The sequence below is a fragment of the Mucor mucedo genome (genome assembly GCF_025094135.1).
Source record: "Mucor mucedo strain NRRL 3635 chromosome Unknown EV154scaffold_170, whole genome shotgun sequence".
Lineage (NCBI taxonomy): Eukaryota > Fungi > Mucoromycota > Mucoromycetes > Mucorales > Mucoraceae > Mucor > Mucor mucedo.
Window position 1 is genome coordinate 13,785 of NW_026252454.1, and position 23,746 is coordinate 37,530.

At 36.6% G+C, this 23,746-nt stretch overlaps 9 protein-coding genes across 9 annotated transcripts; 3 read left to right on the forward strand and 6 right to left on the reverse strand.

The window, feature by feature from the left end:
* The first annotated feature begins 2,415 nt into the window (after nt 1-2,415).
* Nucleotides 2,416-3,148, forward strand: EV154DRAFT_527768 (uncharacterized protein). Its single transcript, XM_051603511.1, has 2 exons — nt 2,416-2,728; nt 2,802-3,148. Exons 1-2 carry the CDS (start codon nt 2,665-2,667, stop codon nt 2,948-2,950), a joined length of 213 nt encoding a protein of 70 aa, XP_051451809.1. The 5' UTR covers nt 2,416-2,664; the 3' UTR covers nt 2,951-3,148.
* A 2,362-nt stretch (nt 3,149-5,510) lies between these two features.
* On the reverse strand, nt 5,511-6,879 carry EV154DRAFT_607084 (uncharacterized protein). Its single transcript, XM_051607587.1, has 4 exons — nt 6,705-6,879; nt 6,548-6,644; nt 6,383-6,490; nt 5,511-6,313 (listed from the first exon to the last, which is right to left on the reverse strand). Exons 1-4 carry the CDS (start codon nt 6,791-6,793, stop codon nt 5,606-5,608), a joined length of 1,002 nt encoding a protein of 333 aa, XP_051451810.1. The 5' UTR covers nt 6,794-6,879; the 3' UTR covers nt 5,511-5,605.
* A 25-nt stretch (nt 6,880-6,904) lies between these two features.
* On the forward strand, nt 6,905-8,138 carry EV154DRAFT_527773 (P-loop containing nucleoside triphosphate hydrolase protein). Its single transcript, XM_051603512.1, has 6 exons — nt 6,905-7,165; nt 7,233-7,294; nt 7,351-7,423; nt 7,485-7,603; nt 7,684-7,812; nt 7,893-8,138. The coding sequence occupies exons 1-6, from the start codon at nt 6,952-6,954 to the stop codon at nt 7,998-8,000; spliced, it is 705 nt and encodes a 234-aa protein (XP_051451811.1). The 5' UTR covers nt 6,905-6,951; the 3' UTR covers nt 8,001-8,138.
* Nucleotides 8,139-8,171: 33 nt separating this feature from the next.
* EV154DRAFT_607086 (P-loop containing nucleoside triphosphate hydrolase protein) lies at nt 8,172-12,347 on the forward strand (the record flags this gene model as incomplete). The annotated part of the gene is made up of 14 exons (XM_051607588.1): nt 8,172-8,180; nt 8,256-8,429; nt 8,490-8,591; nt 8,656-8,738; nt 8,800-8,980; nt 9,031-9,108; nt 9,179-9,367; nt 9,440-9,575; nt 9,643-10,619; nt 10,681-10,860; nt 10,921-11,319; nt 11,395-11,776; nt 11,850-12,164; nt 12,220-12,347. 14 exons carry the CDS (start codon nt 8,172-8,174, stop codon nt 12,345-12,347), a joined length of 3,333 nt encoding a protein of 1,110 aa, XP_051451812.1.
* A 1,826-nt stretch (nt 12,348-14,173) lies between these two features.
* On the reverse strand, nt 14,174-16,236 carry EV154DRAFT_527785 (uncharacterized protein). The gene is made up of 7 exons (XM_051603513.1): nt 15,749-16,236; nt 15,618-15,666; nt 15,508-15,552; nt 14,907-15,429; nt 14,745-14,830; nt 14,414-14,671; nt 14,174-14,353 (listed from the first exon to the last, which is right to left on the reverse strand). The coding sequence occupies exons 1-7, from the start codon at nt 16,132-16,134 to the stop codon at nt 14,321-14,323; spliced, it is 1,380 nt and encodes a 459-aa protein (XP_051451813.1). The 5' UTR covers nt 16,135-16,236; the 3' UTR covers nt 14,174-14,320.
* On the reverse strand, nt 16,158-17,122 carry EV154DRAFT_527787 (uncharacterized protein). The gene is made up of 2 exons (XM_051603514.1): nt 16,758-17,122; nt 16,158-16,701 (listed from the first exon to the last, which is right to left on the reverse strand). Exons 1-2 carry the CDS (start codon nt 17,087-17,089, stop codon nt 16,278-16,280), a joined length of 756 nt encoding a protein of 251 aa, XP_051451814.1. The 5' UTR covers nt 17,090-17,122; the 3' UTR covers nt 16,158-16,277.
* Nucleotides 17,123-17,186: 64 nt separating this feature from the next.
* Nucleotides 17,187-19,374, reverse strand: EV154DRAFT_569951 (Rho GTPase activation protein; the record flags this gene model as incomplete). Its single annotated transcript, XM_051606168.1, has 10 exons — nt 17,187-17,391; nt 17,454-17,559; nt 17,616-17,955; nt 18,039-18,281; nt 18,351-18,479; nt 18,554-18,673; nt 18,728-18,932; nt 18,994-19,109; nt 19,191-19,244; nt 19,300-19,374. The coding sequence occupies 10 exons, from the start codon at nt 19,372-19,374 to the stop codon at nt 17,187-17,189; spliced, it is 1,593 nt and encodes a 530-aa protein (XP_051451815.1).
* EV154DRAFT_527791 (uncharacterized protein) lies at nt 19,327-22,092 on the reverse strand. Its single transcript, XM_051603515.1, has 5 exons — nt 22,062-22,092; nt 20,623-21,869; nt 20,012-20,555; nt 19,491-19,930; nt 19,327-19,388 (listed from the first exon to the last, which is right to left on the reverse strand). The coding sequence occupies exons 2-4, from the start codon at nt 21,823-21,825 to the stop codon at nt 19,554-19,556; spliced, it is 2,124 nt and encodes a 707-aa protein (XP_051451816.1). The 5' UTR covers nt 21,826-21,869; nt 22,062-22,092; the 3' UTR covers nt 19,327-19,388; nt 19,491-19,553.
* A 418-nt stretch (nt 22,093-22,510) lies between these two features.
* EV154DRAFT_487096 (ATP synthase E chain-domain-containing protein) lies at nt 22,511-23,251 on the reverse strand (the record flags this gene model as incomplete). The annotated part of the gene is made up of 3 exons (XM_051598936.1): nt 22,511-22,578; nt 22,648-22,840; nt 23,177-23,251. 3 exons carry the CDS (start codon nt 23,249-23,251, stop codon nt 22,511-22,513), a joined length of 336 nt encoding a protein of 111 aa, XP_051451817.1.
* Nucleotides 23,252-23,746: the final 495 nt, after the last annotated feature.

Below are 23,746 nucleotides of genomic sequence, written 5' to 3' on the forward strand. Positions count from 1 at the left end.
TTACCCTTTCTGGTGCGTTACCCAAAAATATTTAGAGAATGATTATCCGTTTGTCCGCAAATGATCGTCGTTTTTTATGTACTCTATCTCTTTTTGGGCAAACTCTGTAACCGAGCTATTTTTTTTAGGCGTATTGGACGGAGTTCGTGCCAAGTATCATTGGTATAAATTAACCCTTTGACAGGAAAACATTATTCGAGATGGTGATTTGATATATCCTCTCCAGATATAATACTATCCATAAGCACAAACCCTGACCATTCTGGCTGTTAGGGGGTATTTAGAAAAAAAAAAAAAGTGCTCACATCTTCAGCAACCGCCCTTTTTCTTTCTTCCTAACTATGTCTTACAAATCCTGTCAAGGTGTAGTAATCTTTTCTTGAGCAACGTCTAGTTTGATGAGGTGATTCACCATGTATTCCAACTGTCTTACCGTATAAATTTGTGCAGAAAAAAAAAGTTGTTGCCATCGACATTGCCGACATTGTGACAGTAGTTAGTTGGTTCAAGATGGTGACGGATGAGACAACTGGTAAAAAAGTAACATTCTAGGACTCAAGCTCGTTATTTGTCATTAAGAGCGTCTTCTAGTTTTGAGGAAGGAATAAAGAACATAGCAAGTAATATATGCGACTACACCGGAAGGTATGACAAAATTACTCAATGTCACAAGCTTTTTACTTTTTCAAAGCATATATAAAGATACAAACAGTGATATAAAGCTAAAAAGACAAGTCGCTTTTGGTGTTAAAAAACTATTTTATTTATTTATTAAGAGCTAGGGTATTATGATGAGTGTTATGGATATGTTTTGAATGGCATGATTCAAGGAATGTAATTATTTTCTTAATAGCTTTCTCCAAGATATCTTGGACTTTAATTTTTCGTTTGAAGCGATACCAATACGATTGACCTTACCAATTAAATGAATTTGTTCATTGATAAATTCATCGCACGCTTTTACTGATTTTTTGTAAAGGCGCGAGATAATGTTCCTCGTTTTTGTGGAAAACTCCTTGGTCGAGTTGATGAATGCGACAGAGCTGTTTGTAACATCTGTTTTGGGAAATACAAGCTGTTGTGTATGAAGTAACTCCTTCTTCACTCGCTTGTTTTTATCAATGATATGAGCAGCTGATTTTTTGAAAAGGCGCAAAATAGCATTTTTCTTTTTTGTGGGGGATACCGTTGTGAGTTTGATGGATGCAACAGGGCTATTTGTAATAGCTGTCTCTGGAAAGACAAACGACTGTACAGGAGACAATCCCTTGTTCACTTGCTTGATTTGGATGGCGTCGTTGTTGCTAGCATGAGACTCTTTTTGAACATTATCAGCCGATTCATCTGATCGGGGGTTTTCTTGCTGCGCAGTAATGCTTTTATCTGAGAGCCCGTCATCTTGCTTTTGATTGACTTTATTGTCAACTGCGTGATTGTCTTCTTCGTTCTCCAGGCTTGAAATTGTCTCCACGACGAGTTCTTCTTTTGGAGTTTCAATGAGTGATGACTCGTCGGCAAGCTCTTCTTTTGGAGTTGCAATGAGTGATGACTCGTCAGCAAGCTCTTCTTTTTCGACTGTATCTGTTGAAGCCTTGACCAGAAGTTCTTCTTTTTCAGTGAACGTTTCTTCTTTAACGTCAAATGCCTCTTCATCAAGTATTTCTGGTTTTTGATCCTCTTCCAATTCAAGTACAGCTTGCTCTTGTACTGATAGATCTGTTTCATTTTCAAAGCTGGTATCATGTTCTTGACCGCTTGATTGTTTCTCTGGCTGTTGGAGAACGAGTGACATCTCGACAAGCACACTGGTATCACCAGAAGGAGTAGTAATACGTGGCTTCACGGAAGCGATGGATGTCGTAGCAGCGACTTGGGATTTTCTTGATGCTTTCTTGCGACTTTTCTTTGCATTGTACTTACTTGCATTTGGAGACGCCTTCATCAATTGTTTTTCTCGCTTACTTTCTCTTTTGGCGTCGAATCTTTGTGCGACGCGTCTGTCACTTCTATTATTTAATTGAACGTCCGGCATTTGAGTTCTTTTTGAAATAAAATAATGATGAACAAAAAGAAAAGAGCGAGAAAAAAAAAAAACAAAAAATTACAGTGCTTATATACTTTTTTTTTTCTTTTGACTCCCACGACAATTAATTTTTTTTTTCTATCTCATGGAAAGCCTTCACCCAGTATTTGTTTTAAAATACTTCTTTGACCAATCCGGGAAAGAAACCTCAAGTGAGTTTAAATTTTAGATCGTTTTTTGGCATGTGATTGGCTGGCTTATATAATCTATCGATTAGATTTTAAGGAGTAACGAAAATATTCCGTGATAAAGAACGGTTTAATAAACAAAAGAAAAGAAATCCATTGGAAGAACGATCCGATAGAAAATAAATTAAATTAGGAATTGACAAATCGATGTGTAAATACGATAATTTATTTAAAAAAAAAAATGTATCTCTAATTATCTGTGCTTGCATGAACAGTTCAGGATCAAAAGACCTCGACGCCTTGTTTTTATAATGATTAGGCATACACATGTTGATTGCGCTTGACCAAGTTATATTATTCACTATAAGATGTAGTTTTGTGAAGCAGAATCAATGGGTCTCGCTACTGTTACTTTTAAAATAACAAGGAGCACCGTGTCGACAGGAAGATTTAATGACTTTATTATTGGTAGTCATAGGAGCGGCGTGTACGGGCAAAGTTTTATTGAAAGCTGTACCTACCCTTGAAATGTTAGTTTTAACATTACCATTTACGCTTACATGACTCAAAAGCAACATCAATATTTCTACCACAAAGACTCCTGCTTTCCAACATATCCATTGCTATTTACATTAGACGTATACACTCGCGATTATTTTCAATGTACTTTGAACACTTTCTTTTAAACAAGAACCTAAAAAGTAAATGTCTTGCAATGTCAAAGTCTATATCTTCGTGAAATCTCTTTTGGCTACACCTATTTTGACAAAGAAAAAAAAAAAAGATAATAGAAGATAAGGCCCAGCTTCATGAATGTATTTTACCAGTGTTTATATGTTATTGTACAAAGTAAATTCTATATGTTCAGTATGTCTATAAGTCAAGTTTCGATATAAATTCAGAAGTACAGCGGCTCCACCCCCAAAGTTCGTTTTCCAATTTCATAAATTCGCTTTTGTCGCAGCCCAAAGTTCGCTTCTTGATTGGTCAAAGTTCGTTTTTTGTAAATCACCCAAATTCGCTTTGGTGGCACCCAAAGTTCGTTTTCACGTCAGAAGAGTTCGCTTTTAAAATTACAGGATTATGAGATAATGTTATGAGAGATAATGTTATGAGAGATAATGTTATGAGAAAAAAAAAATGTTATGAGGAAAAAAAAATGTTATGAGAAAATGTAATGAGAAAATGTTATGAGAAAAAAAAATGTTATGAGAAAATGTTATGAGAAAAAAAAATGTTATGAGGAAAAAAAAATGTTATGAGAAAATGTTATGAGAAAAAAAAATGTTATGAGAAAATGTTATGAGAAAAAAAAATGTTATGAGGAAAAAAAAATGTTATGAGAAAATGTTATGAGAAAAAAAAAATGTTATGAGGAAAAAAAAATGTTATGAGAAAATGTTATGAGAAAAAAAAATGTTATGAGAAAATGTTATGAGAAAATGTTATGAGAAAAAAAATGTTATGAGAAAATGTTATGAGAAAAAAAATGTTATGAGATAATGTTATGAGATAATATGTTGTGACTTTTTTTTTCATAACATTTTTTTTTTCTCATAACATTTTCTCATTTTTTCATAACATTTTTTTTCTCATAACATTTTCTCATAACATTTTTTTTTCTCATAACATTTTCTCATAACATTTTTTTTTCTCATAACATTTTCTCATTACATTTTCTCATAACATTTTTTTTTCCTCATAACATTTTTTTTTTCTCATAACATTTTCTCATAACATTTTCTCATAACATTTTCTCATAACATTTTCTCATAACATTTTTTTTTCCTCATAACATTTTTTTTTTCTCATAACATTTTCTCATAACATTTTTTTTTCTCATAACATTTTCTCATAACATTTTTTTTTCTCATAACATTTTCTCATAACATTTTTTTTCTCATAACATTTTCTCATTACATTTTCTCATAACATTTTTTTTTCCTCATAACATTTTTTTTTTCTCATAACATTTTCTCATAACATTTTTTTTTCTCATAACATTTTCTCATAACATTTTTTTTTCCTCATAACATTTTTTTTTTCTCATAACATTTTCTCATAACATTTTTTTTTCTCATAACATTTTCTCATTACATTTTCTCATAACATTTTTTTTTCCTCATAACATTTTTTTTTTCTCATAACATTTTCTCATAACATTTTTTTTTCTCATAACATTTTCTCATAACATTTTTTTTTCCTCATAACATTTTTTTTTCTCATAACATTTTCTCATAACATTTTTTTTTCTCATAACATTTTCTCATTACATTTTCTCATAACATTTTTTTTTCCTCATAACATTTTTTTTTTCTCATAACATTATCTCTCATAACATTATCTCTCATAACATTATCTCTCATAACATTATCTCATAATCCTGTAATTTTTAAAAGCGAACTCTTCTGACGTGAAAACGAACTTTGGGTGCCACCAAAGCGAATTTGGGTGATTTACAAAAAACGAACTTTGACCAATCAAGAAGCGAACTTTGGGCTGCGACAAAAGCGAATTTATGAAATTGGAAAACGAACTTTGGGGGTGGAGCCGCTGTACTGTCACAAAATGCTTATACACTAGTGTATGGAGATGTAAACAACGTAGAAAAACTTAGAGAACAGAATATCAAGTCCCGTGTTTGAGTAATTACTTGGTAGCCTAGGTTTAAGAGTGGCGCGACATTGGCAAAGGTTACTACAACAGTATTTCTTGCGTATTTGTGGGAAGGAAAAGGCAGTGTCAACGCGCACCTTAGGTGTCGTTTTTTGTTTTTTGAAGAATCTAGTTACATGGCCTTGATGACCATACCCTTTTACCCTGAGTACAATATTATGGAGCTTCTCAAATAGATTACATTGGATGAAACAACAACTGTTCTATGAGTTTTGTCCATCCAGTCGCAAATTTATCTGATAAAACGCAAATGAGAAGAGAAAACCTGATTTTGCCAACATGCTGAAGATTGCTCTACAAACAAAGGAGTGGCGCTTCGCAGGAAAATATAGGCTGCGTAGAATAATGGGTATTATCCTTTTATGAATCATTTGATGGATGATGTAAAAATGCTGATGATGAGAAACACAATGATCATATCCCTATCATGCTATTATATAAAAGTCTGAGGTACGATGTAAAATTACACGAACAAGGGATTGACTTCATATACATTGTGCTATGGAGTATATCCGCTAAAAATTAATAAAAATCCACTCGGTTTTTAAAAAGAGATATCCTCATGTAACATTTGATCCATTGGCAATAATGATACCCAATAATGTCCAAAGCAGAGAACTACTTGTGGATGATATAAATTCACTGAATCCAAAATATTCGTCTCGGACTCCTTATAAGATGTATCGCTTTTTTTTTTTTTTAAAAAAAAAGGAAGAAATCATTTAATCTTTAATGTGGTTTTGATGACTTGCTCAGAAGGTATATCCTCCAGGATACGTGTGACACCTTGTGGAACCCAATGTGATTTCAAGATTTTACAAGACTGAGTCCACAAGGTTGTGGGCGAGATGATATTGGTGAAGGGTATATTTGTTAATAACCGTCGATATAATCTCGATTTCGTTCGTGTTGGAAAATTAAAAGGCCGCTTTACTTTCTTAACATGATCTACAAGTGAAATGTTTGTGATGGTAGCATAAGGTGAATCCATGAGTGTTTGATGGTTTCGGTTTAGTGTGGATCTTTTGGGTAACTTGATAGTAGGATTTAAATGGGTCATGGTGTCAGTAGATAGGTAAAAATCCCATGTGGGTCCACCTGTCAGCAGTGTGCCTGCATACAAAGCATGTCCCACGGTTGCACCTGCTTTTCTTTCTATTTCGCAAATGATTTCAAATGGTAAAGGAAGTTGTACTCTGTCTAATAACATGGATCGATGCTTCCACAATAGATTGGCTTTTCTTCCTGGGTGTAATGGTTTATAGGCTGGTATAGGTAGTTCTGGCTCTAATTTTTTACCCAGATCTTGTTTGATGAGGGCCTGCAAGGGAGGACACAATAAGGGTGGGGGTGCTGTTCGAGGTGCATGGGGCACAAAAGGCTCGGGCAGTTTAAAATCTTTAGGTTGATGGCAGTTCAAAAATGGCTAATAACGGGCAGTAATGATATGAGATTGTGTGTATTCCCCTGTACTTATAAATCAGCAGTTACATACATGAAGTAAAGCATGACGTGTCTTTCCGTTTCGTCCATAAACTTCTTCCAATATTTTTAATGCGCTTTTCTGGTCTCCTCTATTCGCTTGTTCTATCCTATGCAAATGCTTTGAAGGGTGTCAACATGCGATTTCTTTCATTGCTGTTTTCTTCATTATGTCTACCTTACGAGCTTCTCTAATTTTATATTTTACTCTTTCGACGTCTGTACAGGTTTTATATTCTTGCACGACCTTACGTGCTCTATTTTGAATGTACAACCTATGCTGGTATGAGATTCTGTGTACGTGTGTTCATGAGGGTGAAATGGCATTTTGTTACCTGGCTCTATCATCAAAAAACAAGGAAGCCTCTACAAGAATATTCTTGTAAAGTGCCCTGATATAAACTTTATGATTTGGTGGAAACATGATAAAAAACAAAAAAAAGGGAAGGGTAGAACTCAACAAGCCACTTTATTCCTACCCAAAAGGAAAAAAAAAAAAAAAAAAAATGTCTCGAAAAGGAAAGTGATGAAAGGGTTACGCCATTGAATTTGTCAATGACACAGATTTAGGCTGTCACGTGTATGAACAGATGGGCATTCTCTCGTATATATTCTTTCTTTTCTCTCTTCTTCTTCTTTACTCTCTACCCATCTATCTTTTTTAAAAAAATGTCACAACAAATCCCTACTTTAAAACTTTTACTCATTGGTAACTCCAATGTGGGTAAAAGCTCTCTACTTTTAAGATTCACAGATGACACCTTTTTACCTCAAGAAGAAGTTTCTGCTACTATCGGTAAGCTTATCCGTTTTTGCACCCTTGTTTTTTTATAAAGGTTTTTTTTTTAAACTGTTTGTTTCAGGTGTCGATTTCAAAGTGAGCATGATGGAGGTGAATGGAAAAATGTACAAGTTGACTATTTGGGTACAGTTCTTCAAAACAACAAATGAGAGTTTATACTGATACGTTTTTTTTTATAGGATACGGCTGGACAAGAAAGATTTCGTACTTTGACCTCTTCTTACTACAGAGGAGCTCAAGGTGTAATTTTAGGTAATCGATGGGATCCGAAAGAAAGATATAACAGGAAAAAACTAAATAGGATTAATACTAGTGTATGATGTCAGTAATCGAGATACTTTTGACGCATTAAATACGTGGTGGAACGAAGTGAATACCTACTGCTCTAGTCCTGATGTAGTAAAGATGATTGTTGGTAACAAAGTAGACAAGGTAACAAAGGGGAGAGACAGAGAGAGACAAAACCCTATTTAAACTCACGCATGCATATATACATTTTTTTAAAAAAAAAGGAATCTTCTAGAGTGGTCACATATGAAGAAGGAGCCAATTTTGCAAGAAAACTATCTACATTATTCGTTGAATGTAGTGCTAAAACAAAGGTTGGAGTCAAGCAAGCGTTTGAAGAACTCGTTGAAAAGGTAAAAAAATTGATGATTTATGCTGCTTTATCATGGCGTAGTTTTAATTATGAGTTTTTTTTTTGTTATTTTCAAAAAAGATTATTGAAACACCAAGCTTATGGCAGAAAGATTCTGCACCCAACTCTACTGTTAGAATGACTGATGATAATAAACAACAAGGTCCCGCTGATTCTTGTGCTTGTTGAGCATAGTATTTCATTCTCTTTAATTCATATAAACAATTTTACTTTTTTTTTGTCGGAGATATAATTCCTGTGATTTTAATGCAGACATCATTTGGACTGAAACGGAAACATATATTTTCTCTCCTACTGTTTTATTTTTCCACGTCTATTTTATTTTTTATTTTATTTTATATGGTCAAAGTAAAAGAGAGAGAGAGAAAGAAAGATTGAGCCCCGCATAAATGAGCACACTCACCCTTAAAATTAATTTTGTAGAAATTTGGGAAAGGCGCTGAAAAGATCACAGCCAAAAGACCCCCAAGGGCTGATTGGAAAGAAGGCGGGAAAAAGAAACAAGTGGGTGTTTCGGATATGACTTTATTATCTCGAATTACTGACAATGATATCAATGAAAATCTCGCCTTACGCTGGAAAAATGGTGACATTTATGTAAATAATTCGTTATAATCTTATTGTAGTTTCTTTCTTTTTTTTACTCACCAATTGTAGACTTATATCGGCCATGTTCTCATCAGTGTGAACCCGTTTAAAGACCTGGGGATTTATACACAAGAAATATTAGACTCTTATAAAGGAAAAAATTTGCTGGAGGTACATAGAAAAAAGAACACTCACCCCCCCTCCCCTTTGACATCTCTTTCTTTGGGATTTGTAGGTTCCACCACATGTGTTTGCAATTGCCGAAGCAGCATATCACCATATGAATAGCTATAAGGAAAATCAGTGTATAATTATCAGGTATATATATCCACTCTCGTTTTATAACTGTAGCAATCTATATTGATCAAATGAACGCCAGTGGTGAATCGGGTGCCGGTAAAACAGAGGCTGCTAAACAAATCATGCAGTATATTGCTGCTGTCTCTGTTGGTAAAAGTACTGCGATTCAAGAAATCAAGGACATGGTATTGGCCACAAACCCTTTGCTCGAGAGTTTTGGGTGTGCCAAAACCCTGCGAAATGACAACTCGAGTCGACATGTAAGTTAATATATATGAAATTTTATATTGTACCTAAAATGCGGATCTAGGGAAAATACTTGGAAATCCAATTTAATCCGCAAGGTGCACCTGTGGGAGCTGTTATTACAAACTACTTGCTGGAAAAGGTAAAATGAGTGATTTAAAGTTATTCTTACATACTTACTATTGTCATATGTGTAAATGTAAAAATAAAAGAATCGGGTGGTCGGTCAAATTGAAAATGAGAGAAACTTTCACATCTTTTATCAACTAACGAAATCCGCCCCAGATGAATATAAAGAAATGTATGGTTTACAAGGTCCCGAAAGTTTTCTATACACAAGCAGAAGTCTTTGTTTAGATGTGGAAGGTATTGATGATGTGAGCGACTTTCAGGATACCTTGGTAAGTCGAGAAAAAAAAAAACAGCAACGTAAACCTTATTCATCATGTTCGCTATCAATTTTTTTTTTTTAGAGAGCCATGGATGTTATTGGTTTACAAAAGACCGAAAAAGATGATATCTTTAGAATGCTGGCTGTCATATTATGGTTGGGTAATGTAGTTTTTAATGAAAATGAACAAGGTCACGCAGTAGTCTCGGACCCCGATGGTAAAGAGTTTAAGATTTTTGTTGGATGTGATTTATCCCCAATTGACTCCATTTTTTTTTTAATTAGTCGTCAACTTTATTGCATACCTTATACAGGTGGAGTATGAAGACTTGAATAAAGCACTCACTATGCGCATCATGGAAACACAGCATGGTGGTCGTCGAGGCAGTATTTACGAGGTTCCTTTAAACGTGACTCAAGCTCTCGCAGTCCGTGACGCACTTTCCAAATCCATCTATGAGCGTCTCTTTGAATGGATTGTGACACGAGTGAATGTATCGTTGAAAGCAAGGGATACGGTCCAGTATACTATTGGCGTGCTTGATATCTACGGTTTTGAGATTTTCGAAAACAACAGTTTCGAGCAACTCTGTATCAATTACGTGAACGAAAAGCTTCAGCAAATCTTTATCGAGCTTACTTTAAAAGCGGAGCAAGATGAATATGTACAGGAGCGTATTGAATGGACCCCTATCGACTTTTTTAATAATAAGGTGGTATGTGATTTAATTGAGGCAAAGCGACCTCCTGGTATTTTTGCCGCTCTCAATGATGCGTGTGCTACGGCCCATGCAGACTCTGGTGCTGCAGATAATTCGTTTGTACAGCGACTCGGGTTTTTGGCTTCCAATCCGTATTTTGAAGCACGGGGTGGGTCTAAATTCTTGGTGAAGCATTATGCGGGGGATGTAGCCTACGATATTGCAGGTATCACGGATAAGAACAAGGACTCTTTGTTGAAGGATTTATTAGATATGACTGCCAGATCCCAAGACCCTTTTATCTCGACCGTCTTATTCTCGGAACGTATGGATCCGAATTCCAAAAAGAGACCACCAACGGCCAGTGACAAGATCAAGTTCTCTTGTAATGCATTGGTCGAAAAACTCATGATGTGTCATCCAAGTTATATTCGTACCATCAAACCCAATGATCACAAAAGCTCGTCTGAATATGATGCAAAGAGAGTGGGCCATCAGATTAAATATTTGGGACTGTGCGAGAATATACGTGTTCGTCGCGCTGGTTTTGCCTACAGAACAGTAAGTTTTTATATAAATTTATTTTCCTCTTGAAACAAGATGATTAACAGTAAATGACTAGTTGTTTGATAAATTTGTGGAGAGATTCTATTTACTTTGTCCTAGAACAGGGTATGCAGGCGACTATATTTGGCAAGGTGATGCTCGTAGTGGGTGTCTAGAAATCCTCAAACACAACCATATCCCAGCCAATGAATGGCAAATGGGTACTTCCAAAGTATTCATCAAGCATCCCGAAACAGTAACGATCACTCTTTACGTATTGTTTAAACATATAATCATACGTATTTTTTTTTTCTAGATATTTGCATTGGAAGAACTTCGAGATCAATACTGGCACAATATGGCTAGACGTATTCAGAGAGCTTGGCGTGCGCATGTAAGGTATAAGCATCAATGTGCAGCAAAAATTCAACATTACTGGAGACAGAACAAGTACAATATCAAATACCTCCAGTTACGTGATTATGGTCATCAATTATTGGCAGGTCGAAAGGAACGTCGGCGGTTCTCTTTATTAAGCCAACGTATGTTTATGGGTGACTATCTCTCGGTCAGAGAAGGCATGGGTGTAGGTAAATTAATCCAGACCGCCATTCAGCTTAAACCGGGAGAACAAGTCGAGTTTAGTATGAAGGGATCAATGCTTGTTCCTAGAGCCATGCGGTCTAGTGTTCCCAGTCCAAGAATATTTGTTTTGGTAAGTAGTATAAACACAATCGAGATGTTGTACTTGAGAGTAACTGACACACACACACACACACAAAAAAAAAAGACGAACCAAAACTTTCATGTAGTGATTTCTACCAAAAATGGTAGATCGATACAAATGACGGATGAGAAAGTGATATCGCTCGATGTAATTCAAAGTGTAAGCGTATCTACCCTTCGTGATGATTGGGTTGTACTTCATTTAAATGCTTCAACGGATGGTAGCGACTGTATTATATCTTGTGTTTTTAAGACGGAACTGATCACTCGTTTATCTCAACTCACTCAGGGTCGAATCACGGTCAAGGTGGATTCTCAAATTCAATACAGGAAGAAAAGCGGGAAAACAGCCATCATGAAATTTGTCAAGGATGAGAGTATTAAGCAAGGTGATCGATACAAGAGTCACATTGTATCCGTGCCATCGGGCGAGCCACCTACGAGCCGTAAGTATCTACCTCTTTTACAAAATAGAATAGACTTGATTTTGACCTCTAAAAAAATTTTTTTTTGTTAAAGAATCACGACCTCCTGCTTCACGAAAAACAAGAGCTGGGACCGTAACAAATAGTCAATCTAAAGCCAACTCAAACTCACAGACAAATAGATCTATACCTGATATCAAAGTCAGTACGCCTGTAGCAGCTACAGAAGATAACCCATATAATACAGGAAGAAATCCGTTACCCTCTATTCCTGTTCCACCACCACGCAGCCCAACTACGCCATCCTTACCTGTTTATAAGGCAATCTACACTTTTGAGTCTCAAGAAGACAGCGAGCTACCTTTTCAGATAGGTGATACAATGCAAATTATAGAGAAATCTGACAATGGTAATAATATAAGGAGGGGATTTTGAAAGAGAAGGGAGACTTAAAGTTTGAATAGGTTGGTGGCTTGCTCGAATTAAGGACCGAGAGGGTTGGGTGCCCAGTAATTATTTAGAAGAGTGTGTTAAGCCAAGACCACCCCCACCCCCACCCAGAAAATTCCATCCTCCAGTTGTTCCCCAGTAAACTATCACAAAGCAGTATACGGAGTAGGTTCTTTCTGTCGGATTTGACAAAAATAAATAAAAAATAAGAAAAAGGGAAAGCAAATAGTGTTAAGCAGTTCTGATACGTGCTGCAAAAGGTGGCTGTCATGAACCTGGCATTATGAAGCATTTGTCTACTTCCTGGTCAAAAGTGGGGCATCCTCATCTTACTCATGCAGATTTTGAAGTTGAGCTTTACAATGTAGACTTCCCACTAAAGAACTTGCTTCATCGTCTAAATTCCTTTAATTCCTTCAAGTGTTGGCTAGTGCTCTCGCTCTTGACTAGTGAAGTTGACCGTTTGTGTGTCCGTTAGATCTAAATGGGTTTCTTTAAACGTTTTTTTATTCTTCTTGCCACCCAGATTTTTATTGATGACGAGCTTTATTAAAACTATCTTTCCTGCTTCTGACACTCTCGTCAAGTTTATGGTAAACGTTGGGTGAGCTACTCTACTGTATTGATCACTATCTATTTTATTTTTTTATGTAAGACAACAAATGAAAAGACTATTTTAATATTTAAAAAGCACATGTTTTATTTAAAAAAAAAAAAAAAAAAAAGAGATACACACTAGCCACTCTACAAAAGAAGAGTGTTGCCCAGGAATGGCCGCGCGGAGGCTTGTATCTATGCATTCCCTTCTCGAATCTTTTATTTATAAGAAAAGACGAGAGCGTAAAGAGCAGAAAACCTAAAAAAAAACCATACTGATAAGCAGTAGATTACCTTCATTTTGAGAAACTTGCCCCATTATACAAAAAGTATACAGCATCTTTATGGCGGTATAGAAGATGTATAGAAAATCAATAGCGGAAACGGACATGATACACCCCAACGATCACTACAGGATTTATGATGCCGGTAAAGGGGACGCAACACCCACGGGAGAATTTTCCTCACAGCCACAAGATCCAACAACCCACATACTCCCTCCGGTTTTAGACACTTACCCCATTCACATCAAGATATACCATGCAACACTGAAAAGCTCACCAGAAGGTCCCCCAAAGATACTAGACGTCTCCAGGTCACAAAGAGTTCTCTAAAAGATTACTCGCCAGCACATCACTAAGTATAGGCGCCGTTATTAAGTGATGATCGTCTCGAACTTTTTCTAAAAGTTAAAATCTGTCTGTCTTTTATACCTTTTTTTTTTGATTTTTTTTTATCTGTTTCAGCCAAGAATATTAAAATCTCTTCATGTGAGAGAATATTAATTCATTATGACATCAGATAAACAAAGAGTATAGCTTTTGATAAATGTATACAAGTAAAAGCTTACTCTCAATGATGAAAATCCTACACGCATGATGCACTTGCATCTTTTACTTTTGCATGGATAGCGTTTTTATTGTAAAAGATGCTCATTTTCTTTTGAAAATTATTTATGTTTTGTTTACATAATGCTGTAAATAAAATTATCTTACTCCCTACTTTAGTCTACTTTTTTTTTTTTTTTGTGTATCAATAAACATATTCCCTCAATTATAGGGTTGTCAAGATGATCGATCTGTTTCAGCATAGCCTTTCGATCATCTTTTACTAGCTAATAGAACGTAGAAAGTGAATCACAGGCAGCCCATAGATATAGGACTGAGTGACAGCATAAAAGGACAATAGATGACATGAATAACACACGCATGAATAGACTTTCAAAAGTAAAGTGTACCATCAAAAGCCAAATTATAGTTGACCAATCGCATTTCAAGCAACTTGTCTGGAATAGAATACTTAATAAATCCAATGTCGTGTTTCGAGTATATAGATTGAGCATTTTCAGCTGTCAATACATATGATATTGATGGGCTCTTCTTTATACGGTTATGCCTGTAGCTATATTACAAGGATTTGAAGCACAGATGTAATAGCCTTTATCAAAAAAAAAAAAAAAAAAATCTGGTTTTACATTTTTTAACAGTAATGCAAAAAATCGTGGTGCATATTGTTTATTTACTCCCTCTCCTGTCGCTCACGTCTCTTTGCCTAAACACAAAAAAAGTCAGTAGAAAGAAAGACGATTGTGAAAATTGCTTTTGTAATTACATCAAAGAAGGCATCAATATCTTGCTTTGTCACGACCTTTCCCGAATCCTTGAAAGCTTCGAGATAGGTTTTGATGTCGTCCGCTAAAGACTTGTAGGCCATCAAACTTTCTAAAGCCTGAACTCGATCCACGCGTTGAAGTTGTTCCATGCCCACTTCCAATAAGGATTTTCCGGCATCCTCATCTTCTTCAGGCTCAAACGTCTTTTCTTCCGCCAGTAGGTACTCAACATGATGTGTTTTGTAATCCGCCATACACTATGAGAAAGCTTTTGTTAGTGATACAAAAAAAAAAATCGACGAGATCTATAAAAAGGAATTTGCACAATACCTTTGTACATTTACATAATCCTTCACGCCAACCTTCCTGTAAAAAGATCTCAATATTGTCGTGTTCTGGCAGTAAGGATATGTCGACTAATTTTGTGACAGAAAAAAAAAAAAATTAGTTGACATGACATTCCTAGGCATTGGTAGTCTATGCAGATCTTACCATTTTCACATCCTGCTTCTGTTTTTGCTCTTTTAAATGTATTTGGAATAATATCTTCATGTTTCCTCTTTTCACCAATACCAGAAGTTTCTGTTGAACCATTTTCATGGCTAGTTATTTCTGTCGGCACAGTTTCTATTTTAATTTCTTTTGTTGAGAGAATGCCGGATGATCCATCGTGGTTGTTTACATCTGTTGACACAGGCTCCGGTTCCTCTTTTACCAGAGTTTCGGATGATCCCTCCAGATTTATTGTGGGTACTGGTGCAGCTGATGTTGGATCCGCCTTCTGATCAGGACATGTTGTACTGTCTTCTTTCACAGCAGTTTCTGGCTTGGTCTCCACAGAGACGACATCGATAGCTGAGATTTGGCTTGGGGGTAGAATCCATTTTGAAATAGGATCTTTATTCTTTGATAATCCGAGACTGAATCGCTCGTCTTTGCCGTTCATTAAAAACGGATACTTTTTTGTGCAGTCTCTGCATACGTAACATTCAAAATCATCAATAGCGTCGGGAATCTGTCAAAAAAAAAAAAAAAAAAAAAAAAACGCGTTATCAGTAATGACGCGTTTTTTTTTTCGTAGTTCTAAACTTACATCGCCAATACATGTTTCATGAAACCAATCTTCACAGGCAATACACTAAAGAAATGGGTTAGTTTTACAGAGGAAAGAGGGTTGATTTATCTGTGTGTTGAGTATTTTACTTGATACATTGTTCCTTCCTCTTTCTCGGGATCATAATGCTGATCACATCTATTCATCACACAATGTTATCTATCGTGTTCTCCCCTAACTTTTTTTTCGTGAATGAATAAAAAAAAAAATGATAGTTTACCTGCAATAGCGACCTTGAAAATTATGATTGTAGGTGTTCTTGTCATTGGCCTGAATGATTTTTTTGGCAGGAATCGTCAAAGAACAATGGTGACCAGCAAATTTATCCTTGATGCCACAATCACAACGGAAAGCGCGTTTAGGGAACAATTCGAACAATTCATGACTGGCATGACACGCAATGGAACAACTATAACACATGCCGGCGGGTTCTTCTGATTCGGACGAACATGTTTTACAAGCATACAGCGATTGACGTACATAACCTAAAGGAAACGTACACTTTTCAAATTTGCCCGGGAGGATCGACTGTGCTTCTTTTTCGAGTTGTTCTTGTTTTTCAATGTAATCTAGAGCTGTTACGGTGTTTGGGTCTTGTTCTGTCATTTTTTTTATTTATTTAATTTAAACAAGGAGAAAAAAAAAAAAAAAAAAAAGAGAGAGAGAGAATGAAAAGCACAACTCGGTGTTTTAATTAAAAGAAAAAACCTTAAACAGTACGACGCAACAAAAAAAAAAAAGGGCATAAATTAATCTTCATCTTCGGAATCCATATCTTCCCATTCATCCTCTTCCACTGGATTGCTCAGAACTGGTGTCTCGTCTAATCCCATCCGAAGTTGTTCTATACCGAAATCCCCCACGACATTATAACAGTCTTTGATATCGAAATGTTGCAAGGTTTTGCATTGTGTAGTCAGGGTACTGATACCGGCTTCCGTGATGTTCTCGCAGCCAGGTAGATAGAGATGCGTTAATAAGATGAGCTTTGTTGCGATCCAGTCTAATGCTTTATCGGTGATATGGGTCGATCCTAAATACAGCTCTTGGATATAGGGACATTGTACGACTAACGTCTCAATCGCTTCATCGCCAATCAGTGTGCATTGGTCTAGAGACAGCACTCGTAAATCATGCAAAGGCCGTATGATTCTTTTTAAGACCTTGTTTGTTCTATGGTATGTATTAGAAACTTTGAAAACATCATTGCTGATAGAGTATTTGCTTACAGTTGGCTGCATAAACCCAAATTAAGTTGTTCGAGATCATGCGCTTTGTCGGTCAAAGTGTATAGACAATGGTTTATTTTTAAGGAATCCCAACGATGGGGCACCATGTGCAAGTCAATGTCACGCACATAAAGTGCATTGACCTTTGATAATGTGTTTGTAAACGATTGAAAGCTGCTGAATGTCGTAAACTGCGGTGATTTATATAAAAGTGGTATGGTAATCTCGTGAAATTTTTTACAGGTTAAACTTAATTGTAATAAGCTCGCTTGGTCTTTTTTCAAGTAGCTTAAAATTTCAGACAATGTCTCGTAAGGTAAAAGTTTGTCCATGTATGTCAAGTAGAAACAAAAAGGTAATTAACGAAAAAAGAAAAAAAAAAATATTTTTTTTTCATAGGGCTTTTAATTTTTTTTTTTTTTTTAATAATTATTCATCTTCAAAGATTTCAGCGTAATTCTCCAAGATAGTTTGAACGACCTTGGCTTGAAGCTGTGATTCTGCGATACGTTGGTTGTCATGCACAGCAATCATTTGTGCTTGTGATCCTGATTCGCTACTCATCAATGTAAGACCAAAAATGGTTGCTAGATTAGCGGCACCCATCTTGTTGAAGCGTTGGTAAGATTGCACCCTATGATAAGCACACTAAAGTTAAAATCGGTATGGACGTACTATACTCGTTTTAATTCTTACTTGTAAAGATGGCACATCAGGAATTTTAATGTGGCATAATGAGCATCGGATAGCTCATTGATAACCGTATGTAAACCAATGACTCTCGTTCGATCATCTGGCAATTCTACAAAGAATGTCAGATTTTGTCTGCAAAAAGAAAAAAAAAAAAAAGTGACTTACTAGCTGCCTCCAAGAATTGATGATAAGAAGCAGAAGGGAATAACGGGTCTGGTAATTCTCTAAACCAGAGTTTAAGTACACCCGTAACATTGTTTATGTCTGACAGATCCTCTTCAGAAATGGGATTGGGATCGCCACTTTCAAACTTGGATTTGATCTTTTGAATCCTACTGCTTATTCCAGAGATACGGTAAATGCCGACGGAGCTTAAAGCGTATTGCTCCACGACGGTCGCACACCGCTTTAAAATATCAGGCACCATGTCTTCAGACATATCGGCTTGTTGCTCTAAACTTACGCCAAACACTCTATTATTACTGTAATTTGCGTTGGTAGGTAACTAAAAATTGGACAGTTTTTTTTTTCTTTTTGTTAATTTGGGTGGACCTTGGCAACGTCCCAGTTATTTTTTTTTTTGGTTACCATATTTTCCTGTGGAATGATTTCATTCTTTTGAATTTTTCCACTTCGTTCTGTACATAGTCTAACAAATTCAACCCAATCGGCATCCTTGTCTATTTTGGTGATCAATCCTCTTAATCCGTTTCCCTGATCGTTATCTAAAGCCAGGCCATCTTCCGTCAAGGCTTGTTCGTAGGTATATGCGTAACTAGCTAATTGGTATCGTAGAGCAACACTGCATTCATCATCCACTGCTTTTAGGTCCTTTTCAAACAAAAAAAATATATCAGTTGTCCCATTGCAGCTGTAAATTCCTTGCATATATGATTTTACCTTGAGTACTTTGGGTAAATGAGATTCATAGTACTCTGCATGAGTTTGAATCGTCTTTTTCTGCTGTGTCTTGTATTGAGCATCTGCGGCATCCATTTTATTTCTACATTCCACTTCAGTCTTATCAAGCTAATAATAAAAGAGAGCGATGAGTGGAGATGCATAAATTGTTTTTTTTTTTTTATTCGTGAGAAAAGATTTACCTGTGCGGGAGTTCTACTAGATCGAAATAGATTCTTTTTAGCAGGCTGTGTTGGTTCTTGATTTCTTTGTGACACAGCTCTTCCCCATTCCTCATTTGTGTTTTCAAACTTTTGCTTACTCTTAAGAAAGATATGAGATTACTTAACAAGGAGATATACTTTTTTTTTTCTTACTTTTTCTAATAGTAAATCCGAGTCGGATACTAATTTTTCATAATGCATACCAGCATCTTTAATCTTCTTTCGATCCTTTTCGATATTTCGACCCAAGGACAATAAATCCTCTGCCGAATCGGAAATGGAGGCAGCAAATTTGATGCGTTGGTTGCCGATATTTTCATGGACCTTGAGCATGGAGATCCAAACATCACCAAAAGTACTAAAAGGTGTTTTAGAGATACAATGAAAACACATGCCCTTTTTTAGATCGTTTGTATTACCCTGATTTTGGATGTGTCTTGTCAAATGCTTCCGCCGTTGCCTGAGCCACTTTTACCATGTCTCTACCATAACTTTCCTCTAAAAATGCCCTCTTCTTTAAAAATGTTGATATATCCTACATAGATCCTTTTTTCTTTAGGGCCCCATAGTTGTATGTGATGATAGATGGGAGGGACAAAAAAAAAGTTTTCCATACCTTGGTCATTTGTGAATCTCCCTTGACTTTCTCTAATAAAGCATGTAATCCACCCTATCCTGATAATGAGTGATCGTATTTAAGAAAATTCACTGTGATCATGGCTTACCTCTAACTCTGCCATTTGCGTGATCAAATCATTTGACTGAAAACCAGTTTCTGTAAATGAATCCACTGTCATCATTTTTTTTTTTGGAGGTATGTTGATATTTAAAACAAAACAGAAAGAAAGAACAAACAATTAAAAAAAAAAAAAAAGTTCCGTAAAATAAGGAGATAATAACCAGTTTCCTTTTATAGTCGATGAACCTCAATGAAAAAAAATGCACGATATTAATCCTCATCGTCACACAAAACTATTTTTTATTGAAGAAGACCTAACCAATTGGCCATAAATGCATCATGTTTCTCTTGTTGAGCAATGGCATCGGAGGTAGATGGAAGTTGAAATTGGACAGGTACGTTGCTGGTGACAGATAAAGCCATATGCGGTTGTAAATCTTCAATGGCATCTAATTCATTGTGTTCTGGACCATGACTGGATACCCAGCTTCGTGACTCTGGATTAAATATCATGGAATTTCCTACAACGGCTGCATAGCGACTGGGTGCATGACCTTGTCCGCCCGAAATAATCATCGGGCGTCGTCGCGCTGCAGGTCGCTCCAATACCGCATTGACGTTTCCTTCATTGCCTCTCCATGTATGATTTAAAGCATCATATTTCATATTGTTGTATTCTATGTAGTTTGAGAGTTAGTAGATATATTCATTAATTTGCCCCCCCCCTTTTTTTTTTAAAAAAAAAGAATAGACCATACCATTCGTTAAAAGTTCTCTTGTCGGTTGAATTAACTTGACATTATTGGCTTGTGTTCGTGATCTGTTTAAAACAGGAGGTCTGCCTCCTAGCAATCTATCTTCTGTTTTAGCTGGTGGGGTTGATGTATTGAATCTACTATAAACGCTTGGTCTGCCAGATTTATCTTGGGCTTCGGGATAATAGCTCGAGTTGAATTGGCTCAAAACGGTAGGTTTATTAGGTCTATCTGGTATGGTTGAATCATTGTATGCATTCAATCTACTTAACACACTTGGTCGACTGGGTAGCATGGTTCTATTCACCCCATAGTCTTTAGCTCCCTCAAAGGGTGCATTTGGTTCTCCACGTGTATGTTGTTCAAGATGTCTGCTGGGGACAGTAGGTCTACTGTTCACTCTTTGTCTAGGCTCTTTTAAATTACTGGATGTGCTTGGTCCCCTGGGCACACTAGGTGTGTTAATTGGAGCTCTTGCGGTAATTGTTTTTGATCTACCGATATTACTGGTAATATTTTGTCCTGCAGGTCTATTCTGGCTGGAGGACTATACACGTATATATATATAAAGGTTAATCATCTCGTTTGGGGCTTTTTTTTTCTTTCTTCTTTACCTGGACAGGTCTTGTGGCTGTGCCCGTTCTATGTACGGAAGGTGTGTTTCTAATATGAGCAGGTCTTGAAGGCAAGACATTTAAATTATCCATGTTATCTAATCGTGTACAGTATTTGGGAGGAGATTTTGTTTTTGGTCTAGCAATTAAAGTGAATCCAGCTGGACTTTTTCTTTCGGTCATGGTAGAATGCGCAGGTCTAAATTTGGCGTGGTTGAGTGTCAATGGGCCATTGGCCTCACGTGAAGAGGGACCAGCAAAAGGTATTTGCCGGGAAGGGATGGGGATTCTCGGCTGAACTGGTTTGGCCCGCTGTGTCAAACCTGGTGATGGCGTTGAAGGTTTATTATGAATGGGTGTAGGTCTTGCTAACCTGCTTACAAAGTTGGTAGGTGTTTTGAGCTTGGTCAGTTTTGTGGGCTGTTTGATCATGTTGGAGGAAGAAGTGGAGGTCACTGGTTGTGGTAACTTTGCAATGAAGGCCTGGTTTTCGATTGCCAGACCTTGCGTAAAATCATCGTCATCACGTTCTCTTTCGATGCCTGCTAAAAGTGGAGATATGCGTGTCTTTTGGGTCAGAGTTCGTGATGAAGAGATTTGTGGTGAAGCCTTTCTTTGTTCGATCAATGTAGAAAGATGAGCTAAATCTTGGGGGAAGTGAAGACCTGTCATATCATCATCTTCGGTTTCAGGCTCATAGGTGAAGCGCAGTTTTGTAGCTGCGATTGGTGAACGTAAACCCTCGGGAGGTTGCGTGTCAAGCAATGGCTCCTCTTCATCCACAATAAGTTCATCATAAAGGTTTGTGCTGACAGAGCTGATAGAGAAGGAAGCATGATCGGAAAGGTCGATATCGTCATTCCAGTCATCAACTTGGTCTTGCTGTGGTCGTGTTGTTGGTACTATTTGTTGAACTATACCTGGATATTCACTAAAATCAAAGTTAATGGTGGGGGATGTCTTTTGCACGGAAGGAGGCGGTTGATTGTACATGAAGTTATCCAGGCCAGCCAAAGAAATGCCCATAATTGAGGACACGCTTCTGCTGGAAACGGTGGTGCCACTCGTCATACTTGAATTGGTATCGTCGTCTGTATCGTCATCGAGGTACGTGTGGTGATAGGAATGACGGTATCTGTCTGGGATGGATATTTTGTCTGCTTTCCTTTGATATCTAATATCACCGCGTATCGTAAAATTCATGTCTCTCTCCCAATCTTCTCTCTGCCATTCATTTTCTTGATAGTCTATCATTTTACGTTTTTTTTTGCAATTAATAAAATATATATATATATAAAAAAAAAAAAAAATAGAGAGAAAAAGGAAAGAAGCAAACTATAAAAGAACTCCTTTCCAATTTAATTTCAATACAAAGAAACAATCAACCCGAACGGGCTAATTTCCTTTGTTTACAATGTTGACCAAATCTCTATGCCTACCTCTTTTTTACTTTCTTTTGCGCTTTCCATCACCATAGGCAACCCATCAAGTAGCTAGGATTATACGAAAGAATATCTCGAGCAACTCGAGTGAAAACAAAAAATAAAAGTGCCCATCCGATATTCATTTTGCAGAATATAAGGGGGGGGGGGAGGAAGGCAAGGGGAGGCGTAAAATAGATTTCATTGTCTGTGGCAATAATATGGGCTCCTGCAAGACCGGTGTGATGAACGCTCCAAAATAATAATAATAAAAGGGTTCAGATATATGCCACGCCTTTTTCTCAAGTTAAGATAAGCCTGTGCATTTCCCTTAATAAATCATTTTAAAAGGGAGTAGAGAAAGAGAAAAAGATAGAGAGAATATGATTGATCTATAAATAATATACTGACGCTTTTTTTTTTATTTCTCTTTGATATATCCAATTTTATTTTTATTAAAGGTGATTTTAGTTGTTTTCCTTCTCGTATTGTGCAACGAACTTTTCCAAATCAAAATCAGGGCTTTCAACATCGACTACAGCAAAGTAAAGAATAGTTTAGATGTCATAATCTCACCAGACAAAAAAAAAAAAAAAAAACTTACATGTAACAGTTGATGCAGGAGTGTCAACAACACCGGATTGCTTCTTGGCATATGCAAGTCTGGCTTGTTCAATCAAAAGTTCCTTACGGTGGTATTCAGATTCGACCTTCTTTTGCTCAGCTTGCTTTTGCAAAGAGATGTTGTGAGTATAACCATAGAAAAGACCAAAGGCTAAAGCGGACCAACGTCCAACCTGTTAAAACATGTCAATAAAATCTATAAACATAAACACGCTTTTTTTTTTTTCTTTTTCTATTCTTTCTGTTGTTGTTGTGATTCATACATTTGCGACAGCACTGTTAACCATTATATATACTGAGTATTAAAAAAAAAGTAGGGATAAAATACAAAAGAAGAGAGAGGGGTTGATAAATTGACTGTTTCCTGGGGAAGCCCCGATAACCCTGGTGGCGGTCAATTCGCAAAAATAAAAATAAAAAAAAAAATTTGAAAAAAAGAAACTGATACGTCATCAGAGCAATGTGTCAGAGCCTTTTTTTTTTTTTTTTTTTTTTTTTTTTTTTTTTACATAATGTCTGATTATGTGAGATACACTCTCCAATTGAATTTTCAATGGTCCCGCCCCGTCAACACAACTCAGCATTTTAGTCAGCGCAATACCATTCAACAACAACTTTACCGTCTCGGAGATCTGATCCTCTTTCTCAATTACTCGAAGAAGCAGACTCCTACTCTCCAATGTGTTTTAAGAAGTTAAATCTTGAAAAAAAAAACCCCCCACGATGAGTTTCATTGTATACCTGATATTTTCGTTCCATGGCAGAGGATTTGGTCTTTATATTATATGCAGACCAGGAAGCGTTACTAGGACCGATACATACCTCTTAAGCGACAATATCAATGCTTATGGTCGTATTGATCCCCGCGACCTGACGTGTCGCACGTAACGTATTGCTGTAATATCAGTAGTGTGAATAGTTGTGTACCGACATTTATCATTGAGACCTAAGAAATGAGGCGTGTTTGAAATAAGCCAGCGAGTCGATCGGATGGAGGGAATTACTTAAATGTATCTTGTCGTGCTAGTTTAGAAGACGTTCCGGGTTCACTTGGTATTCCGTCTCCATAGTTGCGCTAT

Bases quoted from the DNA above. Each gene is read 5' to 3' on its own strand.
- EV154DRAFT_527768 (XM_051603511.1), top strand. From the start codon at position 2,665: ATGACTTTATTATTGGTAGTCATAGGAGCGGCGTGTACGGGCAAAGTT. The intron at 2,729-2,801 runs CTACCCTTGAAA...CAATATTTCTAC, and splicing joins AGTTTTATTGAAAGCTGTAC to CACAAAGACTCCTGCTTTCC.
- EV154DRAFT_607084 (XM_051607587.1), bottom strand. From the start codon at position 6,793: ATGTTTCCACCAAATCATAAAGTTTATATCAGGGCACTTTACAAGAAT. The intron at 6,645-6,704 runs GTAACAAAATGC...ATACCAGCATAG, and splicing joins TTTTTTGATGATAGAGCCAG to GTTGTACATTCAAAATAGAG. The intron at 6,314-6,382 runs GTATGTAACTGC...GCCCGTTATTAG, and splicing joins CACGTCATGCTTTACTTCAT to CCATTTTTGAACTGCCATCA.
- EV154DRAFT_527773 (XM_051603512.1), top strand. From the start codon at position 6,952: ATGAACAGATGGGCATTCTCTCGTATATATTCTTTCTTTTCTCTCTTC. The intron at 7,604-7,683 runs GTAACAAAGGGG...TTAAAAAAAAAG, and splicing joins TTGGTAACAAAGTAGACAAG to GAATCTTCTAGAGTGGTCAC. The intron at 7,813-7,892 runs GTAAAAAAATTG...TTTTCAAAAAAG, and splicing joins TTGAAGAACTCGTTGAAAAG to ATTATTGAAACACCAAGCTT.
- EV154DRAFT_527785 (XM_051603513.1), bottom strand. From the start codon at position 16,134: ATGACAGAACAAGACCCAAACACCGTAACAGCTCTAGATTACATTGAA. The intron at 15,667-15,748 runs GTAAACTATCAT...TGTGATGAATAG, and splicing joins TTTCAAGGTCGCTATTGCAG to ATGTGATCAGCATTATGATC. The intron at 14,354-14,413 runs GTAATTACAAAA...TTTTGTGTTTAG, and splicing joins ATATTGATGCCTTCTTTGAT to GCAAAGAGACGTGAGCGACA.
- EV154DRAFT_527787 (XM_051603514.1), bottom strand. From the start codon at position 17,089: ATGGACAAACTTTTACCTTACGAGACATTGTCTGAAATTTTAAGCTAC. The intron at 16,702-16,757 runs GTAAGCAAATAC...TACATACCATAG, and splicing joins TTGGGTTTATGCAGCCAACT to AACAAACAAGGTCTTAAAAA.
- EV154DRAFT_527791 (XM_051603515.1), bottom strand. From the start codon at position 21,825: ATGAATTTTACGATACGCGGTGATATTAGATATCAAAGGAAAGCAGAC. The intron at 20,556-20,622 runs GTAAAGAAGAAA...ATACGTGTATAG, and splicing joins CAGCCACAAGACCTGTCCAG to TCCTCCAGCCAGAATAGACC. The intron at 19,931-20,011 runs GTATGGTCTATT...CAAACTACATAG, and splicing joins AAGAGAACTTTTAACGAATG to AATACAACAATATGAAATAT.